The 19129-nt window shown below is 45.1% G+C and overlaps 4 protein-coding genes across 5 annotated transcripts in view; all 4 read left to right on the top strand.

Moving 5' to 3' along the window:
- Positions 1–19129, top strand: part of hoxc10a (homeobox C10a) — a 49964-nt gene that overhangs the window by 14851 nt on the left and 15984 nt on the right. The window contains exon 3 of the mRNA XM_088401385.1: positions 18537–18656. The gene's annotated coding sequence lies outside the window, so the exon portion shown is untranslated. The remainder of the gene's footprint in view (positions 1–18536; positions 18657–19129) is intronic.
- Positions 24–3290, top strand: hoxc8a (homeobox C8a). The gene is made up of 2 exons (XM_088401421.1): positions 24–907; positions 1676–3290. Exons 1-2 carry the CDS (start codon positions 472–474, stop codon positions 1984–1986), a joined length of 747 nt encoding a protein of 248 aa, XP_088257547.1. The 5' UTR covers positions 24–471; the 3' UTR covers positions 1987–3290.
- On the top strand, positions 10153–12171 carry hoxc6a (homeobox C6a). 2 transcript variants are annotated; one of them, XM_088401440.1, is made up of 2 exons: positions 10153–10684; positions 11027–12171. In XM_088401440.1, exons 1-2 carry the CDS (start codon positions 10279–10281, stop codon positions 11347–11349), a joined length of 729 nt encoding a protein of 242 aa, XP_088257566.1. In that variant the 5' UTR covers positions 10153–10278; the 3' UTR covers positions 11350–12171. The 2 variants fall into 2 exon arrangements, with proteins under 2 accessions (XP_088257566.1, XP_088257558.1); XM_088401432.1 differs by having other exon boundaries at positions 11024–12170.
- On the top strand, positions 12682–16093 carry hoxc5a (homeobox C5a). The gene is made up of 2 exons (XM_088401451.1): positions 12682–13387; positions 15331–16093. The coding sequence occupies exons 1-2, from the start codon at positions 12961–12963 to the stop codon at positions 15537–15539; spliced, it is 636 nt and encodes a 211-aa protein (XP_088257577.1). The 5' UTR covers positions 12682–12960; the 3' UTR covers positions 15540–16093.

Here is a 19129-nt window from a genome sequence, read left to right as displayed (position 1 = left end):
AAAGGGGGGAAAAAAGAGCACAAGCGTCTGTGACTGCACGCCAAGCTTTAAGTTTAGATAAGACGCACACATGCCGTGAGCCGGACTTGAGCCTGCAAAAAGCCGGGGCGGAAAAACAACAAGACGCGGCAGCGCGGCGGAGGCGGCGGCAGCTACAGCAACAGCCCACGCAGCCGAGGCAGCCGAGGCAGGCAGGCAGGCAGGCAGGGAGCCATCCGATGAGAGCAAAGGCTCAGAGCGACTGAGCTGCCGTGGATCGTCCGAAGGGGCAGCGTTCCTCCAGTTTCCGGTTTTGTCTTTCTGCGCGTGTGTAACGCGCCGTGTTGTGCGACTTGGGAGCCCCAAACAAAAGGCTGCCATCACCCTCCCCGAGATCCTCCACAGCCGCGACCGACCGAGCGAGCGAGAGAAAGAGAAAGAGAAGGAGTGCGCGCGAGAGAGCGAGGTGCAGCGCCGGATGCAAAAACAAACATGAGCTCCTATTTTGTCAACCCTCTTTTCTCCAAGTACAAAGGCGGCGAGTCTCTGGAGCCGACCTATTACGACTGCCGGTTCCCACAGAGCGTCGCCCGCAGCCACACGCTGGTCTACGGACCCGGGGCGGCCGCGCCGGGCTTCCAGCACCCGCCCCACCATGTGCAGGACTTTTTCCACCACGGCACCGCGGGCATTTCCAACCCGGGCTACCAGCAGAACCCGTGCGCACTGGCGTGCCACAGCGACGCGGGCAAATTCTACGGATACGAAGCCCTGCCGAGGCAAACGCTGTACGGCAGCCAGCAGGAGGCGAGCCTGGCGCAGTACCCGGACTGTAAATCGTCGGCAGGCTCCAACCCCGGGGAAGGACAAGGCCACTTGAATCAAAGTTCCTCGCCCAGCCTCATGTTCCCCTGGATGCGACCCCACGGTCAGAATCTGCATTCCGCTCTTATTATGTGTCCGTCGGTTGTGCATGTGTTGTCGGAGGCGGACGGGCGGGCGGGCGGGCGTGTGTGCGTGTGTCGGTCGGTGTTGACTGTGCATAGCGAGAACATGTAGAGGCGGCACTGCAGTGCAGCACATGCCCATACAGCTCACATTTACAGATCGTAGCATGACAGCTAATTTTTTTGTTCCCGTGCGATATTTTGCAGTGCACCGTCACGACGCTGTCTACAAAATGGAGTCATTTTTGGAAAGAGCTCATTGGACTCACCTGGCATGGCATTATTGGGGGGGTCGTTTATTGATCATTCATGCGGCCTGTAGGCTTTACAATTCAGGGGTGTCAAACTAATTTTTGACTCGGGCCGCATTGTAGTCATAGTTTCCTTCGGAGGGCATTTATGACTGTCAACACCTTGTATTCTATACAACAAACTAATTTGGAAGTCACAGAATAGTAAAAATTGTTCAAATATTTTAAAAATGCTGGCAATTTCTCTATAATTAAAAGTGAAGACAATTTGTCATTTTAGTATTGACACATGGAGTCCATGCGCAATTCGTCTTTGCGGGCCACATAAAATGATGCGGTGGGCCGTATATGGCCCCCGGACCTTGAGTTTGACACCCATATGCTTCGCACGAATGATGTTAAATTGCGACACTCGGACGCTTTTCAACGGGGCCGTTGTTAGTGTTGTATTTTCATTTTGTCTCCCTTTCTTTTTAATTTGCGTGTCTGCCCCTCAAGCGCCAGGACGACGCAACGGCAGGCAAACGTACAGCCGCTACCAGACTCTGGAACTGGAGAAGGAGTTTCTCTTCAACCCTTACCTGACCCGAAAGAGAAGAATCGAGGTGTCGCACGCCCTGAGCCTGACCGAGCGACAGGTGAAAATCTGGTTCCAGAACCGCCGCATGAAGTGGAAAAAGGAGAACAACAAGGACAAGTTTCCGGGTCAGAGGGGGGAGGCTGAAGCTGAGGAGGAGGGCAACGAGGACGGTGAAGGCGAAGAGGGCGAAGACAAGGAAGCGGAAGAGCGAGAGGAGAGCAAGGAGTGATTTTATGGTCCTTTTTATGGTTATAGGGCTGAAAAAGAGAAGGGAGAAGAAAAAAAAGGAGAGCGAGGTCTCATAAACGGAGCAGGAGTCGCGAGCGCGTCATCTTTATGGCCACCCTTTCCTTTTGTCAAGTGGCAACAGGGATTCCAACAATATTCCCGTCAGGCACATTTAACTCTCGTTATCCAACGAGATGACCCATTTTCGGAAAAAAAATAAACAAAAAAAGCGCTTAAACCTTGTTTTGGATTGCGTTTGCTGCCCTTGCAAAACGAAACAAAAAGGGAAATAAAACGCATGATAAATGATTTTTTTTTTTTTAATGGCCGCGCTACTTTTGGGCGGACAATTGCATTAAAAATCAGTTCCAACGACGCGATGAAAAGTGTAAATAAAGCGCCCAAATCATTTCAAAGTCAAGCGAGGGCTTTTAGTGGTGCTCTCATGCAGCAATCATCGCAGCAATTTGTACAAACAGCCACTTTTAGGATTGTCATTAGGATCATTCTCGTCAATTGAAGCAGTTTCAGTCCGGATGGTCTGAAAACAGTCACGATCTCCCCACACGCGCTTTTTTATTTTTTAACCAGGAAATTGCAATCGTTTGAAATCATTTGATGCTACCTAAACCTGGGGAGAATTGCAATAGAGATGTCTCAATATAGAGGTTTCATACGTTTATTATTATTATTATTATTATTATTTGAAAGTGTTATACACCCCCCACCCCACCCCCATCCTCACACCCTCGCGCGCGCGCAACGCACCGATCTTGTTTTCTTAAGTTATGTACATGTAGCATTTAGTCAATACTTGTTGAAGACAATTGTTGGAAGCCAAGCAATGAGGAGGTTGTTAGCACGCATGCAGGCACTACCTAAACTTGCGAGCCGCTCGCTCGCACGCTGCCTAATTTGCAAAAGTCAGACTTGCAGCCACTCGAGTCGAGACGAGACGAGACGCGTGGCACGGCTCGCCACGAACCACAAACGAGTTCCCCAACAACTCAAACTGCCTACAAGAAAACGCACAGTGACTGCGCGTAGAGAGCTGCAACACTCTTTCCTTTCAATTTCAATGTGCTGGTGAAATAGATAGACGAGGTTCTTTTGCTTGTTTCCTTGCTTTTTGGTTTTCTTTTGTTTGTTTGTTTGTTTTGCACTGAATATAACCTTTGTGTATGTCTTGTTATATATTGATGTTAACAATTACGCTCGTTTCATGGTGTTTCTCCTGTGAAAGACAACTTTGTGTCCCACCATTGTTGATGTCAAATCACAAATAAAGAGGATGCCTCACAATCATTTCTTTCCTCTTTTCTATTTATTACATGCGTCTCCTAATTGATTGCCTTCATTCTCTCTGTCTCTCTCGCTCTCTCTCTCGCTCGCTCTCTCTGTCTCGCGCACACACACACACTAAAATTCATGCAAGAATAACGCCTAAGGCTCTCACCTCATAAAACACAGAGCGTGTTATTATTATTGTTCTTTTTATTGTTTTCCTAGAAATTAGCTCATATCAACATACACCCTTAAAAGTGCTGATTTTAAAAAAACTGGACAGACCAAGAGAAATATATATATATATATATATAGTTGCTGTTAAAAAATATTTTCATTTAGCTTTAGCGGGGATGCACAGCGTGTAAGGTATCTAAAGCATCAGGCACCCCCCCTCCCATTTGATGAATCTCTTTAATAATAAGATAATAAAAACTTGCTGTCTTCAGGGAGCGTTTTTAATGAATCTTGAGATTATTAATATTTGAGTTGAATAAACGTTGGCTGCGTTATTATCAAGGTAGCGAGCAAGCAAGGTGTGGTTCGTATAGCAGCATAATTGTGAGCCGGTTTCACACACGTCAGGCCCAAAGCCCCAGAAAGCTGCCTTCATGCTTCGAACACACACACAGCTCAGAAATATTTCCGTGATTCGAACAGAATCTTTACAGCGGCACTTGGTGCTTTTCAATGAACAAAATAACTGAATAGATGTGGAAACGTATTGTTGTGTTTGCACGTTAAAACAATGATGCTTTTGTCTGCTCCCTTCCCCCTTATTCACATTTGACAATGTCAATTGACGTGCTCTACGTTCAATTCGTGTCATGTGCGCTCTTATAATAAAATAACTTACTTTGCACTGAAAAAAAATGCTATTGCTACTTTGGTGTAAAAAAAAAAAAAAGATACAAAACATAATGTCGGGGCAAACATAAACAAATATGTGCAAAATGTGTGTGCAAACATAAAACTGAAAAAAAATAGGCAAAAACTACATTCATCTTAATGTAATCGGTGTGATCCCATTCCCGACAAGTTAAAGTGCGTTCTAAATGAGTTGTTTTATTATGAATATTGCCGTGGATTGTTTCAAGCACCTCCTAAATTCGAGACAAATAACCTCCTCCTTGAGATAGTTTGAATTCAATCATTTTCTACTTGACGGTTCATTCATAAACTCTCTACAAACTAAAATGACCCTTTGTCAAATCACTCACATAATACAGTTTTAAAAATAATTATTTAGTTCATTTGGACTGAGTTTACAAGTAGTTTATCAAATTATTTCGGCTTTGTGCCTATTACAAAAGTCAAACAAAACGATCGTTTTGAACATTTGGCCGTTAAGTTGTTTTCTTTATTTCTGTATTGGTGACGTTGTGTGTCCCGTTGAATTCAGAACCAAACGAACGTCATCAGAACGAGTGCGCATATAGCATTTTAGATTATTTTTTTTTGTAGTGTGAAAAAATAAAAAAAATCCTTCCATCCAATCAACACATTCAGTTTTTACATTCATTTTGTTATCCCCTGTACAATCTCTGCATGTTCTATTTTAGATAGTTGTACGCATTATATAATGCGCCTGCATTTTGTATCCGGATTTGTCTTTTGTGGCAACATTTGGCGTGTACACATCAGCCTATATCTTACGTGCGTGTTTTCACCAGAGGGCTGACATTTTCAGCACTAAACTTTAGTGTACCTGTTGTAAACTTTATTGGTGGTGTAAAGGCAAGACTCGCATGCGGCTTTTCTTTTTTTTTGCGTCTTTTGTGTCTGCTGGCTGCCGGCCTTTCCCCATGCAAAATCAACTCATTCTATTCATCGTCAAATGGAAGAGGCTCGTTTTGAGTTGAGTGTCGTTCCGTTTCTATTTCAAATGACTCAGATTTGCTATTTGGCCAATTGAATTTACTCAAGTGTTGTGTTTTCTCCGTGTTGGAATTTGATGGTTATATTGGCGCATTAGGAAATTGCTATTGAAGGAATTTCGTCATCAAAGTTATGCAATTTACAATCGTTGAGTGAAAACATGTTGAAGTTTGTTTAATTGGCTGAGTTGACGAGAACGTGCGCGCTCATGATTGGACGCGCTGCGTCATGTGAGGGGCCTCCAACTGGCTCGGTCCTTGCACTCATTCCAGTCCACTTTCGTCTCTCCTTGTGCGCTTGTTTATTTGCCCTCAACTATATCTAATGGCGTTCTTACACTTTGCTTTGCGTACAATATCGACTGCAGCGTGTCAGTATTTGCCTCACACTGACGGACAAATGTCCGCAATGGAGCTGCGTCTTTTGCGGCCGTTTCCTTTTTTTTTTTTTTTTCTTTCGTGTTGCATATTTGCTGCACTGGAAAGAGGGGGAATGGCAAAGATGGGTGCAAACATTCCTGGTTGTTAAAGAGAGAAATTTACAGCTGAGTAATAAAAGTTTACGACTCACGGCTAGCCGTGATTGGCTGCGGCGAGCCACGTGGCTCACGCTCTATGAACATGAACTTTATGCTGTTGTCTATTCCCCGCTCCTTCCTTTGAATCGCCAGCAGAGCAGGCTGCAGTCGTGTAAAAGCTCCCCGGTTTCTCCACGCTCACGTGGGGACATGCACATAACAGGTTCGGCCGCTCGTTCACCTTCTCTCGGCCGCATTCACGCCGCAGGCAGGCATCTCGAGGACAGCCTGCAGCCCTTCTCCCTCCGGAACACGGAAGGAAAGCGAGCTGCACGAATGGACTTTTTGCATTGCTGCATCCTCATAGGCTGCGTGCGTGCGCGCGCGCGAGCCAGCCAACAAGCCAGCGAGCGAGCGTGGGCAACCTGCAAGATGGAGCCCCCGCAGAGACGCCGTTCAGGTAGGACGGCGATTTTATTTCTCTTCTCTTGCTGCTCGTATTTGGATGACGCGCGTGTCCTGATGGACGATGCAGATGCCTGTGAAATCACGGCAAGGTGCGTGGGGGCCGCGTATGACCCAGCTCTGGGAGCCCCCACGCCACAGCGGCCGAGCTAGCTAGCCTGCTGACGGCCAGGAGCACCTGCGTGGACTCGATCACGGCTTAGCATTTGAAAGCTTATTGCCCACTGTGCTGCTAGCAATTAGCCGGAGACGCCTTATCCCCTTTTCCCCCATTTTCTCCAAGACCTACCATGATTATTATTGAGTGGTGGATTATAAATTGTTGTTGTCGTCGTTGTTGTTGATAGATTCGAGTGTCTGCCAACAGGCTGCCGTCGTGTTATCACACAGACAAGCTGACGTTGTGGTAGGACCCTACAGTGCCCCCTAGCGACCAGCCGTTTTGCAGGGGGGAAGTGGGCGGGGCAGCGGTTGTTTTGAGCTGCCTCACTGCGGATGTCAGCTGACCCACGTGTGTGTTTGTGTGCGTGTGTACGCGCGTGTGCGCGCTGGTCAGCTTTTCCAATGCCGTCTTGGAGAAACTCGACTTTGTATTTATCAACACACATTACGTTTCTTTCTGCATGTATCCAAGACGCATGAGCATTTTTATTGTCGTTCATATTTATTCACATCAGGAATTGTCATCATGGTTTCCATCAAATGAGAAGTGCGTGTGTGTGCGCGTGTGGTTCTAAATAGCCAGTAGCGATCAAGATATATATCGAAATAGTCATCAAACGCATTCCAGATTTTTCCCTGACGGAAGTAGACAAAAAAAAAAAAAAAATCACAGCATACACGGACGGGTAACAGCTGCAATGTGCGTGCGTGCGTGCGTCTGTGAAATATCTTTCAGCATTGTGTTTGGGCCTCAATTCATTATTAAAACCGATTTCATGTCCTTAATATACACGACATAGGTTGTGTGCGCGCGCGCGTGCGTGTTTCATAGTAGCTATTTTATACTCATGCAGCTAGAATTGTGTGCTATTTGCGCGTCCTTGGAGCTTGCAAGTAAAGTGTATTTATTGTCAAATGGTGCTTCTTGAAGCCTTTCGAATCTTCTGAGCCGCCCATGCAAGTCGTCTGTTGTCCCCCCGCGAGGCTCTGCTGCTGTAATGGTCCACTTTTGTGCCTGCACACACACACACACACACACACACACAAGCAAATGGCCCCTTTTAATCCATTTTTGTTCCACGTTTTGTGTTGTTAAATACAGGTCCATTGAAGTCGTACATCTGTCCCCATCACCACATTTAGAACTCCCGACAGGTCCGAAGTTTTTGCCCACTAATGGTCCTAATTTATGACGTGTGGATCAACATGACGCTCGCTGGGTACTGGCTTCCTGAGTGCATAACGAGCACAAAGTCGAACACTTCCGGCCGTAATTGGGCCAGCCTGCCACGCTAAAGTGCCTATAGATGCCTTTACATTGTTACAAACACAATTAGTCCTTATTAGTGAACATCAGAGCTTACCAGCCTTAAGCTCCCTTGCTGCGTTTTAATCAGTACCGATCATGTCGAAATGGTACACTTGACAGAAAAATAACTGTGTGTCATGTTAAGTCACAGTAAAAAAAAAAAAAAAAAAAAAAAGAAAGAAAGAAAAAAACAGCTGAGTTTCAAATGGGTCCAACTGGCTCCTCGGTCTGTTAAAGCTTCACAATTGAAGTAACATTGTTATCATGATAATAATACTAATAATATTAATAATAATAGTAATTATTATTATTATTACTATTATAATTATTGTTATTTTATTTTCAACGAATTATAACAATACGGCTCTTCTGCCCCCAACCGGAGAGCTACAGACAACAGCACTAGTACTTATAATAATAATAATAATAATGATAATAATAATAATAATAATAATAATAATAATAATAATAATAATAATAATAATAATAGCAGCTATGTATAAAGTAATTCAATTCAGTGTTTTTATAGAGGCGTCCTTTTGGTTGAGGATTTTTGTTGTTGTTTTGTTCCCGAGATAAAGTCGGGCAAAAGACGCGGTGGTGAAAGTGCTGGCAAAAGGCTGCTTTGGAGGCGCGCATGCAATTGACGCGCCTGCTGGGCCGCAATAAAAGCGTACAAAGTGAGGGCAAGGCTGACCTTTCTAATTGTGCTGCATTCCAGTCTCACTTTTTGCCTTCCCTCGTCAGCTTTTATTTACAACCGAAAACTTTACGGGCCGGATCGTGTGCGCTCTTTGTTGACACATTTTGCCTCGGTTGCTGCACGGGGGCTCGGAAAATGCTACAACTTCAAATCATTTGTTTAATTGAGACGGGGGACGGATTCCACTGCAGTTTCAGTATTATTTCGAAAAAATAAATAAAAGCCGCAGTGCAATCTTTTGACGTTGCTCCTACGATCCCGAGGACACGCATATGCTGCAAACATTTGCTGTAAAGGCGGATGGTCGCTCACACATGGCCCCAAATACGGGGAAGGGAAGGGAAGGAAGGTTTTATGGCAAGTCACTTCCTCGTCTTTGTTGTCTCTTTTGTGGGCGGCTGAGGCTTGCACGCCAAAATCAATGAAGTCCACAACAAACAAACGCAGCCCGTAAAGGCGCTTTTCCTTCGCGACGGATTATTTCGCGATATAAAAAATTGAAAAAAAAAACCTCTTTTATTTTCTTGACTCATTTTTTTATGTTACGTGATGACAACTACATGAAAATAAAAGTCTTTTTTTAATTCATTGTCAGACAATTTGTCAAGGCAGAACAAAAGTAGGCAGCAATTGTAATATCCGTTTAGTTGTCCAAATCACAATCGCTCAAGTTTTGCGTGTTGGTGGTGCGCCTCAAAAGCAATTTCCAAAGCCATTATTTGCCACGAAGATAATCATCAGTTTGCTTGCTCTCTTGCACGGCGCAGGAATGCACACGTATGACGGCAACCACTCAGCAAAGCTACTTTGAAACTCTCCCCCTCAGAGGCCGGGTGTGTTTGTGTGTGCGGAATTTCTTTCTGAGGATCGAGTGTGGGATTTTTTTTCTGCAAGAGTGTCAGACATAATGTTCATTAAAGGACTTACTTTTTTTTCTGTGCCTGCAGGCAGCCTTCTCGCTTTGCTGCATAGCTAGTTTTGGGCGAGCTGGGGGAACGTCACTTGTTTTATTGCCCTCACACAAGCCAGACCATAAACGCATTCTTACCACCTCCCCCTGTTCACTGCAAAAAGCTTTGGAAATTGCTCACACGTCCAACAATTCATCGCGCCGTGGAAACTTTGACGCTAAAGCTTGACAAAAAAGAAAAAAGTCTTCCATGCTGCATGAATAAATGTAAAATGCGTGTGTGTGTGCTTTTGTGTTCAAACACACGCACACACACACTAATATATCTAATATATATGTATATGTTTGTATGTATATTGTATATGTATATATATATATATATATATATATATATATATATATATATATATATATATATATATATATATATATATATATATATATATATATATATATATATATGAGGGCAAAACAAGCCCTCATAGAGTTTGTTAACGTAATATGTCTCTTTCAACTGAGCTCGGTGTCGGTGGGGATTTGAATGCTAATGTTCTCCCTCAAATGGAATATTACCAGTCACAATTGCTTTTATCAAAGTAAACACTGCCTTGGTCGAGGTTGTGCGTGTGAGTGTGTGTGCGCGCGCGGTTTGTAGTGTTCATCGGCATTTTGCTGAAATGCTCCAGCTCTGGGCTACAAGCTACAGTTTCTGCCGCTCTGCCGCCTCGTCATTGGTGGAGCCGCGTCAGCTGACTTTGTCATATTGTCTGCGAGCGAGCCAAGGCTCTGCTCTAACGCTCGACTTTGTGCGTCTTAAGCGGAGATTGCAAATTAATAATACCGAATCGTCAAAATAGCGGGGAGGCACCCGAGTGGAGCTGCGATCGGGGGTGGGGGGGTACACGAGGAGAAAGAAAGGGGGGGAAAACAACCCGAGAGAAGACGAGCTCGCAGAAAGGTGTGGTTGGCTGACACGCGCGGGAGGGAGATTTAGTGGGAAGCGAGATTGAAAAGCGAGCGATAACGAAGTGGGGAGAGTTGCCGAGGAGGGTTACGAGGCAAGGTATGAATTCTTATTTCGCCAACCCGTCGCTCTCCTGCCATCTCTCCGGCGCCCAAGACGTTTTGCCCAACGTGCCCATCAACTCCAGCACCTATGACCCGGTGCGGCATTTCTCGTCGTACGGCGCCGCCGTGAGCCAGAACCACCACCACCACCGCCTCTACGCCGCCGGGCCCTTCTACTCGCCCCAGGACAACGTGGTGTTCGGCTCCTCCGGCCGGGCTCAGTACGACTACGGCTCCAACGTCTTCCTGCAGGACAAGGACGTGCTGCCCAGCTGCAGGCAAGCCAACGCGGGACAAAGCCACCTTGGCCAGGACTACCCGCTGGAGCCGGGCAGGGCGTCCCAGGAGCACAAGAGCAACATCCCCATCTACCCGTGGATGCAGCGCATGAACTCACACAGCGGTGAGTTTTACTAGCGGCAAATAAATTCAGGAAATGGGCCCCGTTTTACGATTTGTCTCACCAAGAGAGTAAGCTACTTTTTATGGCCCCATAAAACATGACTGTATCTCCTTGACTTGTAGATGCGGCGGCCAGGGCCTTTTGCATGCATGTGCAAACAAACAACCCGCGTTTAGGCGCACGGAACACTTGTAGCTCCCTACTTTTATTTATCGATACAGCAAGACGCGGGACTCGCATGGAACGCAACCGCCCCCCCCCCCCCTCCTCCTCCTCCGCCAAATAAATACATACTGTAAATCTATCTATCCATACTGAACGGGCGACTTTGTCCCCCAGCAGGAGTGGGCTACGGGTCAGACAGGCGCAGGGGACGTCAGATCTACTCGCGCTACCAAACTCTGGAGCTGGAGAAAGAGTTCCACTTCAACCGCTACCTGACCCGCCGCAGACGCATCGAGATCGCCAACGCGCTCTGCCTAACCGAGCGCCAGATTAAGATCTGGTTCCAAAACCGGCGCATGAAGTGGAAGAAGGAGAGCAACTTGAGCTCGACGGTGGCGGGAGCCGAATCCACGGCGGCCACGCAAGACGACGAACGCGGCGGTGGCGGCGACGGCAGCGCGGCCAAGGACGACAAGGAGGACGAAAAAAAGAAGGAATAGGCTATCGTCCGAGCCACGTGGAAAAATAGAAGCCCAACATTACTACCTAAACATGGAGCTGAAAGGGACCACTGCATGAAGGCTTCCCCCCCTCGTCTTCCTCATATCACCCCGGGGTGAGGAGTCTTGCAAAAAAAAAAAAATCATCCCACTAATTTCAGCCACATTCTCAAACTTGTGACTCTGGATCACTTTTATGTAATTTTTGTTTTGTTGATTTTTTTTTTAGCTCGTCAGTGTCACACTTGTATTGTGAAAATAAAAAAAAGTATTAATTTCTATTTCCAATGCCAGTATAATCTATTTCTCCCCCACGCAAACAAAGCATCACTGTGAAGTCTCTGCTCATCAAATACAGTGTTACGTTAGTCTCAACATTCCACGGAAGGAAAGAGTTGGACCCTTCATTTGGCCACAGTGTCATTTACTACTTGAATATATTATATATAGCGAGAGAGAGATAAATATGTATACATAAGTCTTGCAGAAACTTGAGCGTTGCACGAAGAAACTGTAGCGCGCGCACACAAACACACACGCACACACAAACACACGTAGAAAATTTTGCTTGTGAGCAGGACTTTTTCTACCATGCAGATGAATACGATTTTATGCAAATCCTTAAAGGATGAATGTGCATTTAGTTGCTTTGATAGTCAACGCATAACACCAAATGGCGCTTATCACCCCAACCCTTTTTTGTTCGAACCCACAGTTCCTTCGGAGATATATTTGTACGCGTCCATCTTTTTTTTTTTTTTTTTTGAGAGTTCCTGTTTTGTCATAATTGTGTATCATGGAATAAAATATTTGTAAATAAATGTTGGCCTTTCGTGAGGTGTTTTGTGTGGGAACACGGTGTGGTTGCGGGGCGTTTCAAAAAAAGTCAAATGCTTGAAGACGTTAGTTTGGTCATAATATTGTGGAAATTCGCAGAATATTAAGAAAACAAAAACAAAAATTCATATGGACGCCAGAAGTGCTGAATGTTTTGACCTCCGCTTGATTCAAAAATTAGATGACGCTCGCAGCTGCAACACTATAATTCAACTCGTTTTGTATTTTTTTTTTTTCATTGAGATCGGGATTCATGCCTTCTTATTTGATTTTCTTTTGATGAGACGGGAGCGCGTTCGATTGCGCGCGTGACCGTCCGCGGCCGTCCTGTCCCCTTCCCAACAGCAGATGACGCTCTTGTTCTACTGTGCTGCCATTTTTGGGGGGAAAGGCTGCTCGCCTTGCGCCCCCGCACTCACCAGCCGCAGCAGCTCAAAGTTTACTGGACACGTTTTTGCTATTCATCAATATCCCCATTGAGTATCAACGCCAATTTATGAGTGGCCAACATGCGCACGTGATCCCATACAAATAGGCCATATTTGGGCAGCGCGCATGGGATCAAGGATTAAAAAAAAAAGATACCAAAGGCTAGTCCACCGATAAATCTTGGATTTTTTTTTTTTTTTTTTAGGAGAGGCCAATTTTCTTCTTCTTCTTCTTCTAAACTGGGCTAGCAAGAAAAGCAATGATCAACACAAATCAGGGAATAAGCGCAAGCTTCTCGTTGCTAAAGGTGTAAAGCGGTTCTTTTTTTTTTTTTTTTTGTAAAAAATGAGCTCTTATGTTGACAGCTGCTGTGTGAAGCAGGCGGGCGAGACAAGTTGTCCAATGTTTGGCTTCAGTGTGGCGGGGCACGGGTCCAGCCTGTGTCACGGAGGATCCGCCGGCTCGCTCGGACGGGGCGAGATGCAAAGCAGCGTACGAGGCAGCCCGGGGCAGGCTCCCCTCCCGCCGCCGCCGGCTTGCGCGCATTCCGGCCCGGTCGCGCAGCGCTCGGGAGGCTTCCCGTGCGGCCGCGGTGCAGACAGAGCGCCGGATAGGAGCGCCAAGTCCGGCGGCGCCCGGAGCCTGCAGGAAGGCGCCCCCGGTGCGGAGAAGGCGCAAACGGGCTCGCGCAATGCCAGCGCCAGCGCGCAGCGAGGCGACGAGCACGGACCGCAGATTTATCCGTGGATGACCAAACTGCACGTGAGCCACGGTAAACTCGGTCCCTCTTTCAGGCTGCTCGCGCTTCGTTTCCAGCGCTCTCCACTTTGCTTCTTGAGTTTTATAGGCCAAACGCAGGAAATAATAAAAACTCGCGGCCATAAATTTTATGACAAAGGCATCCATTGCTCGTAAAGCTGCTCTATTACGGCGAAGAGGTGATCTGGGGTCTGATTTATGATGCAGTAATTGGGCCGGAGGATCAAATTGTGACAAAATTATCAAATCATATTTTCCAGATTCATCCGTAAGTATTATTGTCTTTATTGCTTCTATTTTAGCAACTCCTCGGCGCAGCTTTGACATGATCAGCCTGCGTGCGTGTGTTTGAAGCTGTAGCCTTCAATTGAACTCTGGGCAACACTAGTGACCTGACCCTAGCCGAGCCTGAACTTTTCACCTCGAAAAGATTTGAATAGGCATCCAGGCACTCTTTTGCAGACAGTGTAAGAGCCACGAGTTGGCTGCGGGCTGCAAATGGACAGTGGACACTTTGACGGTAAATTTGTCTATAGGCTTGATTTGCAAAGAGCCCTGCAGCCAGGCAGGCGGGACGGCTCCAAATGTCCCACTCACGCACTGCAGCCCCCGAGTGCATGCGTAGGCATTGAGCCGGGGCATAATAGCTCGTGAAATGCTCATAGTCGCATGGTTTTGGACCCGGCCGACGCCAGGCCGGCGTTCCATAAGTAGGCTACTATTTTGTTTCAGGGATAATGTTTTGTTGTACCTCAGAAAATACAGAGTGAAACTCATTTGTAATATTGGTTTGCACATTCCATCGACTGTATACCAAGCCGTAATCAGCACGTAATGTCAGCCGAATTGGTCTCTTTTGATGGACGCTTCTTTTTCTCGATTAGTCCAATTGTGAGCATTTGATTTATAGAAGCACAGAGCAACATGCTACAAGTTATCTTTAGCAAGTTAGCGCTTAGTCAAAATATACTAGACACGTGTAGCCATCACGATAGTTTGTATTTATAGATGACCATAAATCAAAAGAAATATTTGTATTTGTATTATAATGTACAAATTTCATCTGCACAAAGACAAACATATATATATACATATATATATATACACACACATATATATATATATATATATATATATATATATATATATATATATATATATACACACACATACACACACACACACACACACACACATTTATACATCCCTGGTTGGTCCAATTTTTAACACAAATTGGGTTGTTTCTAACAAAGTATTTTTAAGAGCGTGTGTGTGTGAGTGTGTGTGTGTATACACCCACACACACACACACATATATATATATATATATATATATATATATATATATATATATATATATATATATATATATATATATATATATATATATATATATATTTACGTGTGTGTGTGTGTGTGTGTGTGTGTGTGTGTGTGTGTGTGTGTGTAGCCGATACTTCAACAATATAACTATGGAAAAATATTTCCTATTTTCAACGAATGAAAATGCTTAGCGAGATGCAATGAGTCAGCCAAATTGTAAATATATTGCGTGAACATGTATCTATATCTGATTATCCTCATGGTCACTTACATGTATAAAGAGAGGATGCAAACTTCAATAGGAAGCCAGAGCGTGGATTTGAACCCATGACCTCCGAACTGTGAGATGCATGGGCAAACCAGTCATCCAACATGCCGCAAGGGTTGTTACCACCACAAACAGCACCTTTGACATGTTTTGCGCCAGTCCAAGTCTCCATAGAAACGTGTTTGACATGTTATTTCAACATAAAAAAATATCTATTTATTTATTTATTATTTTTTTATTTAGTGAGTGATAAGGAACAGAAAGGGTGGCCCAATCTTTTTTTTTTTTTTTTTTTTGTCACGTGCATGCGTCAATTTGTGCGCGACCGTCTGGCCCGTTGCTAACTTGTGTTTGCAATCGGTCAGAATCGGAGGGCAAGCGCTCGAGGACGAGCTACACCCGCTACCAGACTCTGGAGCTGGAGAAGGAGTTCCACTTCAACCGCTATCTGAGCCGCCGCAGGCGCGTTGAGATTGCGCACACGCTGTGCCTCAACGAGAGACAGATCAAGATCTGGTTCCAAAACCGGCGCATGAAATGGAAGAAGGACTCCAAGACTAAAGTCAAGGAATAAGGGCAATGCCGAACACACTTTGCGCAAGCAGCTGTCTGACCTCCGGATGAACTGCGGGGAGCAATGACGTCATGACACCGCAGCGTGACTCTTCCATCAGCAATTATGTGTCGGCTGTTGCAGTTCGGAATCCAATGTATTGACTCTCGCTCACGCTGATCAATCGGTTTGCGTTGCTAAATGAATTAATTTGCTGCCTATACAAGAAGTTGAGGGGCGCTGCGGAGCCAAACGTCCACCGAATTCCTAAATGGAATTTATTTAGAACTTGGATGAGGAAACCACGTCAACTTTACCTCCAACGTCATGTGATTAAAAAAAAAAAAAAAAAGTTTTTTTTAAGAGTGCTCCATGTATTTTGTTATTTTCTGCGTTCGGCTATGTGTCATTGTGAATGAACTCGCGTGTAATCCAAGACGACTGTGTGTAATGATACTGTGATGTGAGTGTTTGTGTGTGTGGAGGGGGCTGTCATCTTTAGACTTCCGGTGCCTGACGAATAATCGAATCAGCGATTCACTGTTGACTGTAACTAATAAAATGATTACACGCACTGTTTGTGTAGCCCCCTTTTATGACATTTGACAAGCTACTGGCGATGTCATCAAATGGCTGAAAAAGTGGGTGAGGTCTCATTTCAAGCGTTACCTTTTTTTCGTCTGCTTAAAAGCCGAGTGACAAACGCGCAATGAAGTTTAAAGCCCTCATAAAACTTTATCACCCTCGTTTCCAGACAGACTGTTTCCTGTTTTGCCAGGAGAAAGAAGGGAAGCCCTCGTCCACCTGAGATAATACTCCCTCCCCGACTTCCCCCTTCCCATGCAAAAGTTGCTTTTTTACAAGACGCTCTTGACGCAACAATTTCACGCGGCAGTGCGCGCGCGCTGTTTTTTTTTTTTTTTTATAAGCATGCACAGCAGGAGGCTTTAAGAAATTTGTAAGGGATAAAATATAAGCGTAATAAACAGGACTCACCTCCTAACTCCTAATCAAAGTTGCTTGCTTGGTGGAAAGAATCGGCGTCCACTTTAGGCCCCTGCAACGCGGCCTTTACATTGACATCGTCTTGAATCCTGCTTCCTTGGTTCTTCCACGCAGTCCCCTCTTTTGGGCTATTTTCAAGTTTACAAGGTTACATAATTATGTCAATTGGCCGGAGCAGGCCCTGTGAATGGTGCTTGGGAAGCACGTGGTGTCATTTAAGTGGCTTTTATGGCCCGCAAGAGCTGACAAACCTTCGACATATACACATCATATATAATCCTAAGTGTCCGGCAATCGCAGCTGCTGGCCGGCCATCCGGCCGACCGACCGACCGGTTGGCTGCACGTATGCGCCTCATGTGGGCCACAGGAGGCAGTTTGCAAGCGGTGAGCACGCAGGCAAGTGGATCGGACACTGCATGGCCGTGCTGCTGCGATCGCTGATCGGCAGCAGGCTGGCACTCGCTCGCCCTTAATTTCATTGCATGCTGTAAAATACCGACACTGATAAATACTTTACGTTGCACACTTTTTTTTCTTGCTCAGACCCATCTTCTTGATTTTACAATTATTATTAATAGTCAAACGTAAATGAGAACATATTTTTAGTTAAGCTTGTTGACGCAATTTATTTATATAATATTAAAAAATCCAATTTGTCTGTGCGCGCGCGCAGAGCCACAAGCTGCTCGACACTTTTTTATACTCATGTGAATTGTGTAGTCTTCCTTTGACTTGAATTGTCGATTTGTGACGGCAACAAGCTGCAGGCCCTTTTCAAGCACGTCCATTTCTTTTTATTTCCGCCTTTCTTGTCGCGCATGCTGATGTGTAGTACACTACCGTTAGGGGGCACTGTCCAACACACTCCTTAGCAGTGTATGTGCGTGTGTGCATGCGTGTAGGTCCTATGAAAGTAAAGTCCATGCACAGTTTGGAGCATCTGTGGTGTGGCACATTTTGCCGGTAGCGTCATTTGTGTTTCATGTGTTTCTCTCATGTTGTCCTTCTGGAGCGTCATGCGGGATCGAAAGTGGGAACAATGGGAACATCCGCTTTCACTTGCAACGTGTGTGCTGTTTTTGTTCCTTTCTCTGACCTGAGCAGCTGACACGGTCATTATTTAAAACGCAGAGGCCACTTCCGGATGACTTTTGCTTTTGTCTCAGCCCACTGGTGCGCGCCACTAAATGTGGACACACAAATCGTCCTATTTATAATACGACTGCATGACGACGTAGCCGGGCTTTTTATTCGTGGATTTTAGCCCGAGGAGGCTTTCTTTTTAGTTTTTTGTCAAGATGACCCGTCCCAAATGTCTCTCCTCAGTCCAGCGAACCCCCTAACCCCCCCTTTTTTTTTCTAGGGCGTCCTCTCAGCTCATTTGGAAATAAATCACAGAAGAAAAAAAAACAAAAAAAAAACGATCGAGTGCAGCGTATGAAAATAGAAATAGAACTAAACACATTTTTCATTAATTAAAAAATATCCTCCGGTTAGAAATTAACCCTAAATAGCCCTAAATAAATTCATTGTTTTCCCCCAGAGAATCGACACGCAAATAAGTTGTAAATCGTTTGCCAACCATGTCATTTATTTGTCCCGCGGTAAGTGAATGTTCAGGCGTTTCCCTCACATGCATGAGCAGGCCTGGACCTCTCCTAATTCCAACCTTTGTAAAGAAAAAAAAACATTGTGTATGTGTGTATATATATCTATATCTATATCTATCTATCTATATATCTATATAATTTATTTATTTATATATATATATTTATATTTATATATATTTTTTTTAAATTTAATATGTATTTATTTATTTATTTATTTATTTATTTATTTATTTATTTATTTATAGAAATATACGTATAATATATACATGTGTGTGTGTGTGTGTGTGTGTGTGTGCGTGTGTGTGTGTGTGTGTGTGTGTAGCTTGACTGTTCCAAGTTCTTCTTCAGACCTGCACCACATTTGACCTCGCGCATGTCTCATTTGCCTTTGTGTTTTTCAGAACGTTCCATGCTCAGGGGAAGGCCGTGCAGGACGTGTGGCCCATCCCGTCCCGTCTCCTATCTCGTGCTCGCTTCTCGCAGATTGCTGCATCGTGCTGCACGGCGGTGCCGCTGAAAAGGTGAGAACGTGTCGAGCGCTTGTTGAAATACTCCTTGAAGTTGCACACTCAAGTGGTTGAACGTGGAGCTTTAATGAAGTGCAAAACATGGACTTTGGTTTCTGGGGAGGGGCGGGAGGGGGGAGTCTAAGAGCCCCTCTTGCCTGCATGTGCTGCTTTGAGCGCATATTGCACCTCTCGCACAACTGTCTGCATTTCATTAAAACTTTTTTTTATTTGAACTGGACGATATTATAACTACACCTGTGGGGGCGGGGGGGGCGTGTATGTGTTCTGTTAAGTGTTTGATTAAAAGCACGTTATGGCTATTTAATCAGGGATATTGCATGCAGCGCTCGGGTCAGGTGCAGCCATTGGGCCACCAATTGACACACGGAACCACCACATCGTCTGCATTTCCCAACGCGTGTAAGGCTTTTAATTAGCAAAGGGGCCCTTTAATTAGCCCTCCGATGAATAAATGAACGAGGCAA

This window comes from Syngnathus floridae, chromosome 2 (genome assembly GCF_059516105.1).
Source record: "Syngnathus floridae isolate MCC-2025c chromosome 2, RoL_Sflo_1.0, whole genome shotgun sequence".
Lineage (NCBI taxonomy): Eukaryota > Metazoa > Chordata > Actinopteri > Syngnathiformes > Syngnathidae > Syngnathus > Syngnathus floridae.
This window is presented reverse-complemented; position numbering and strand designations above follow the sequence as displayed.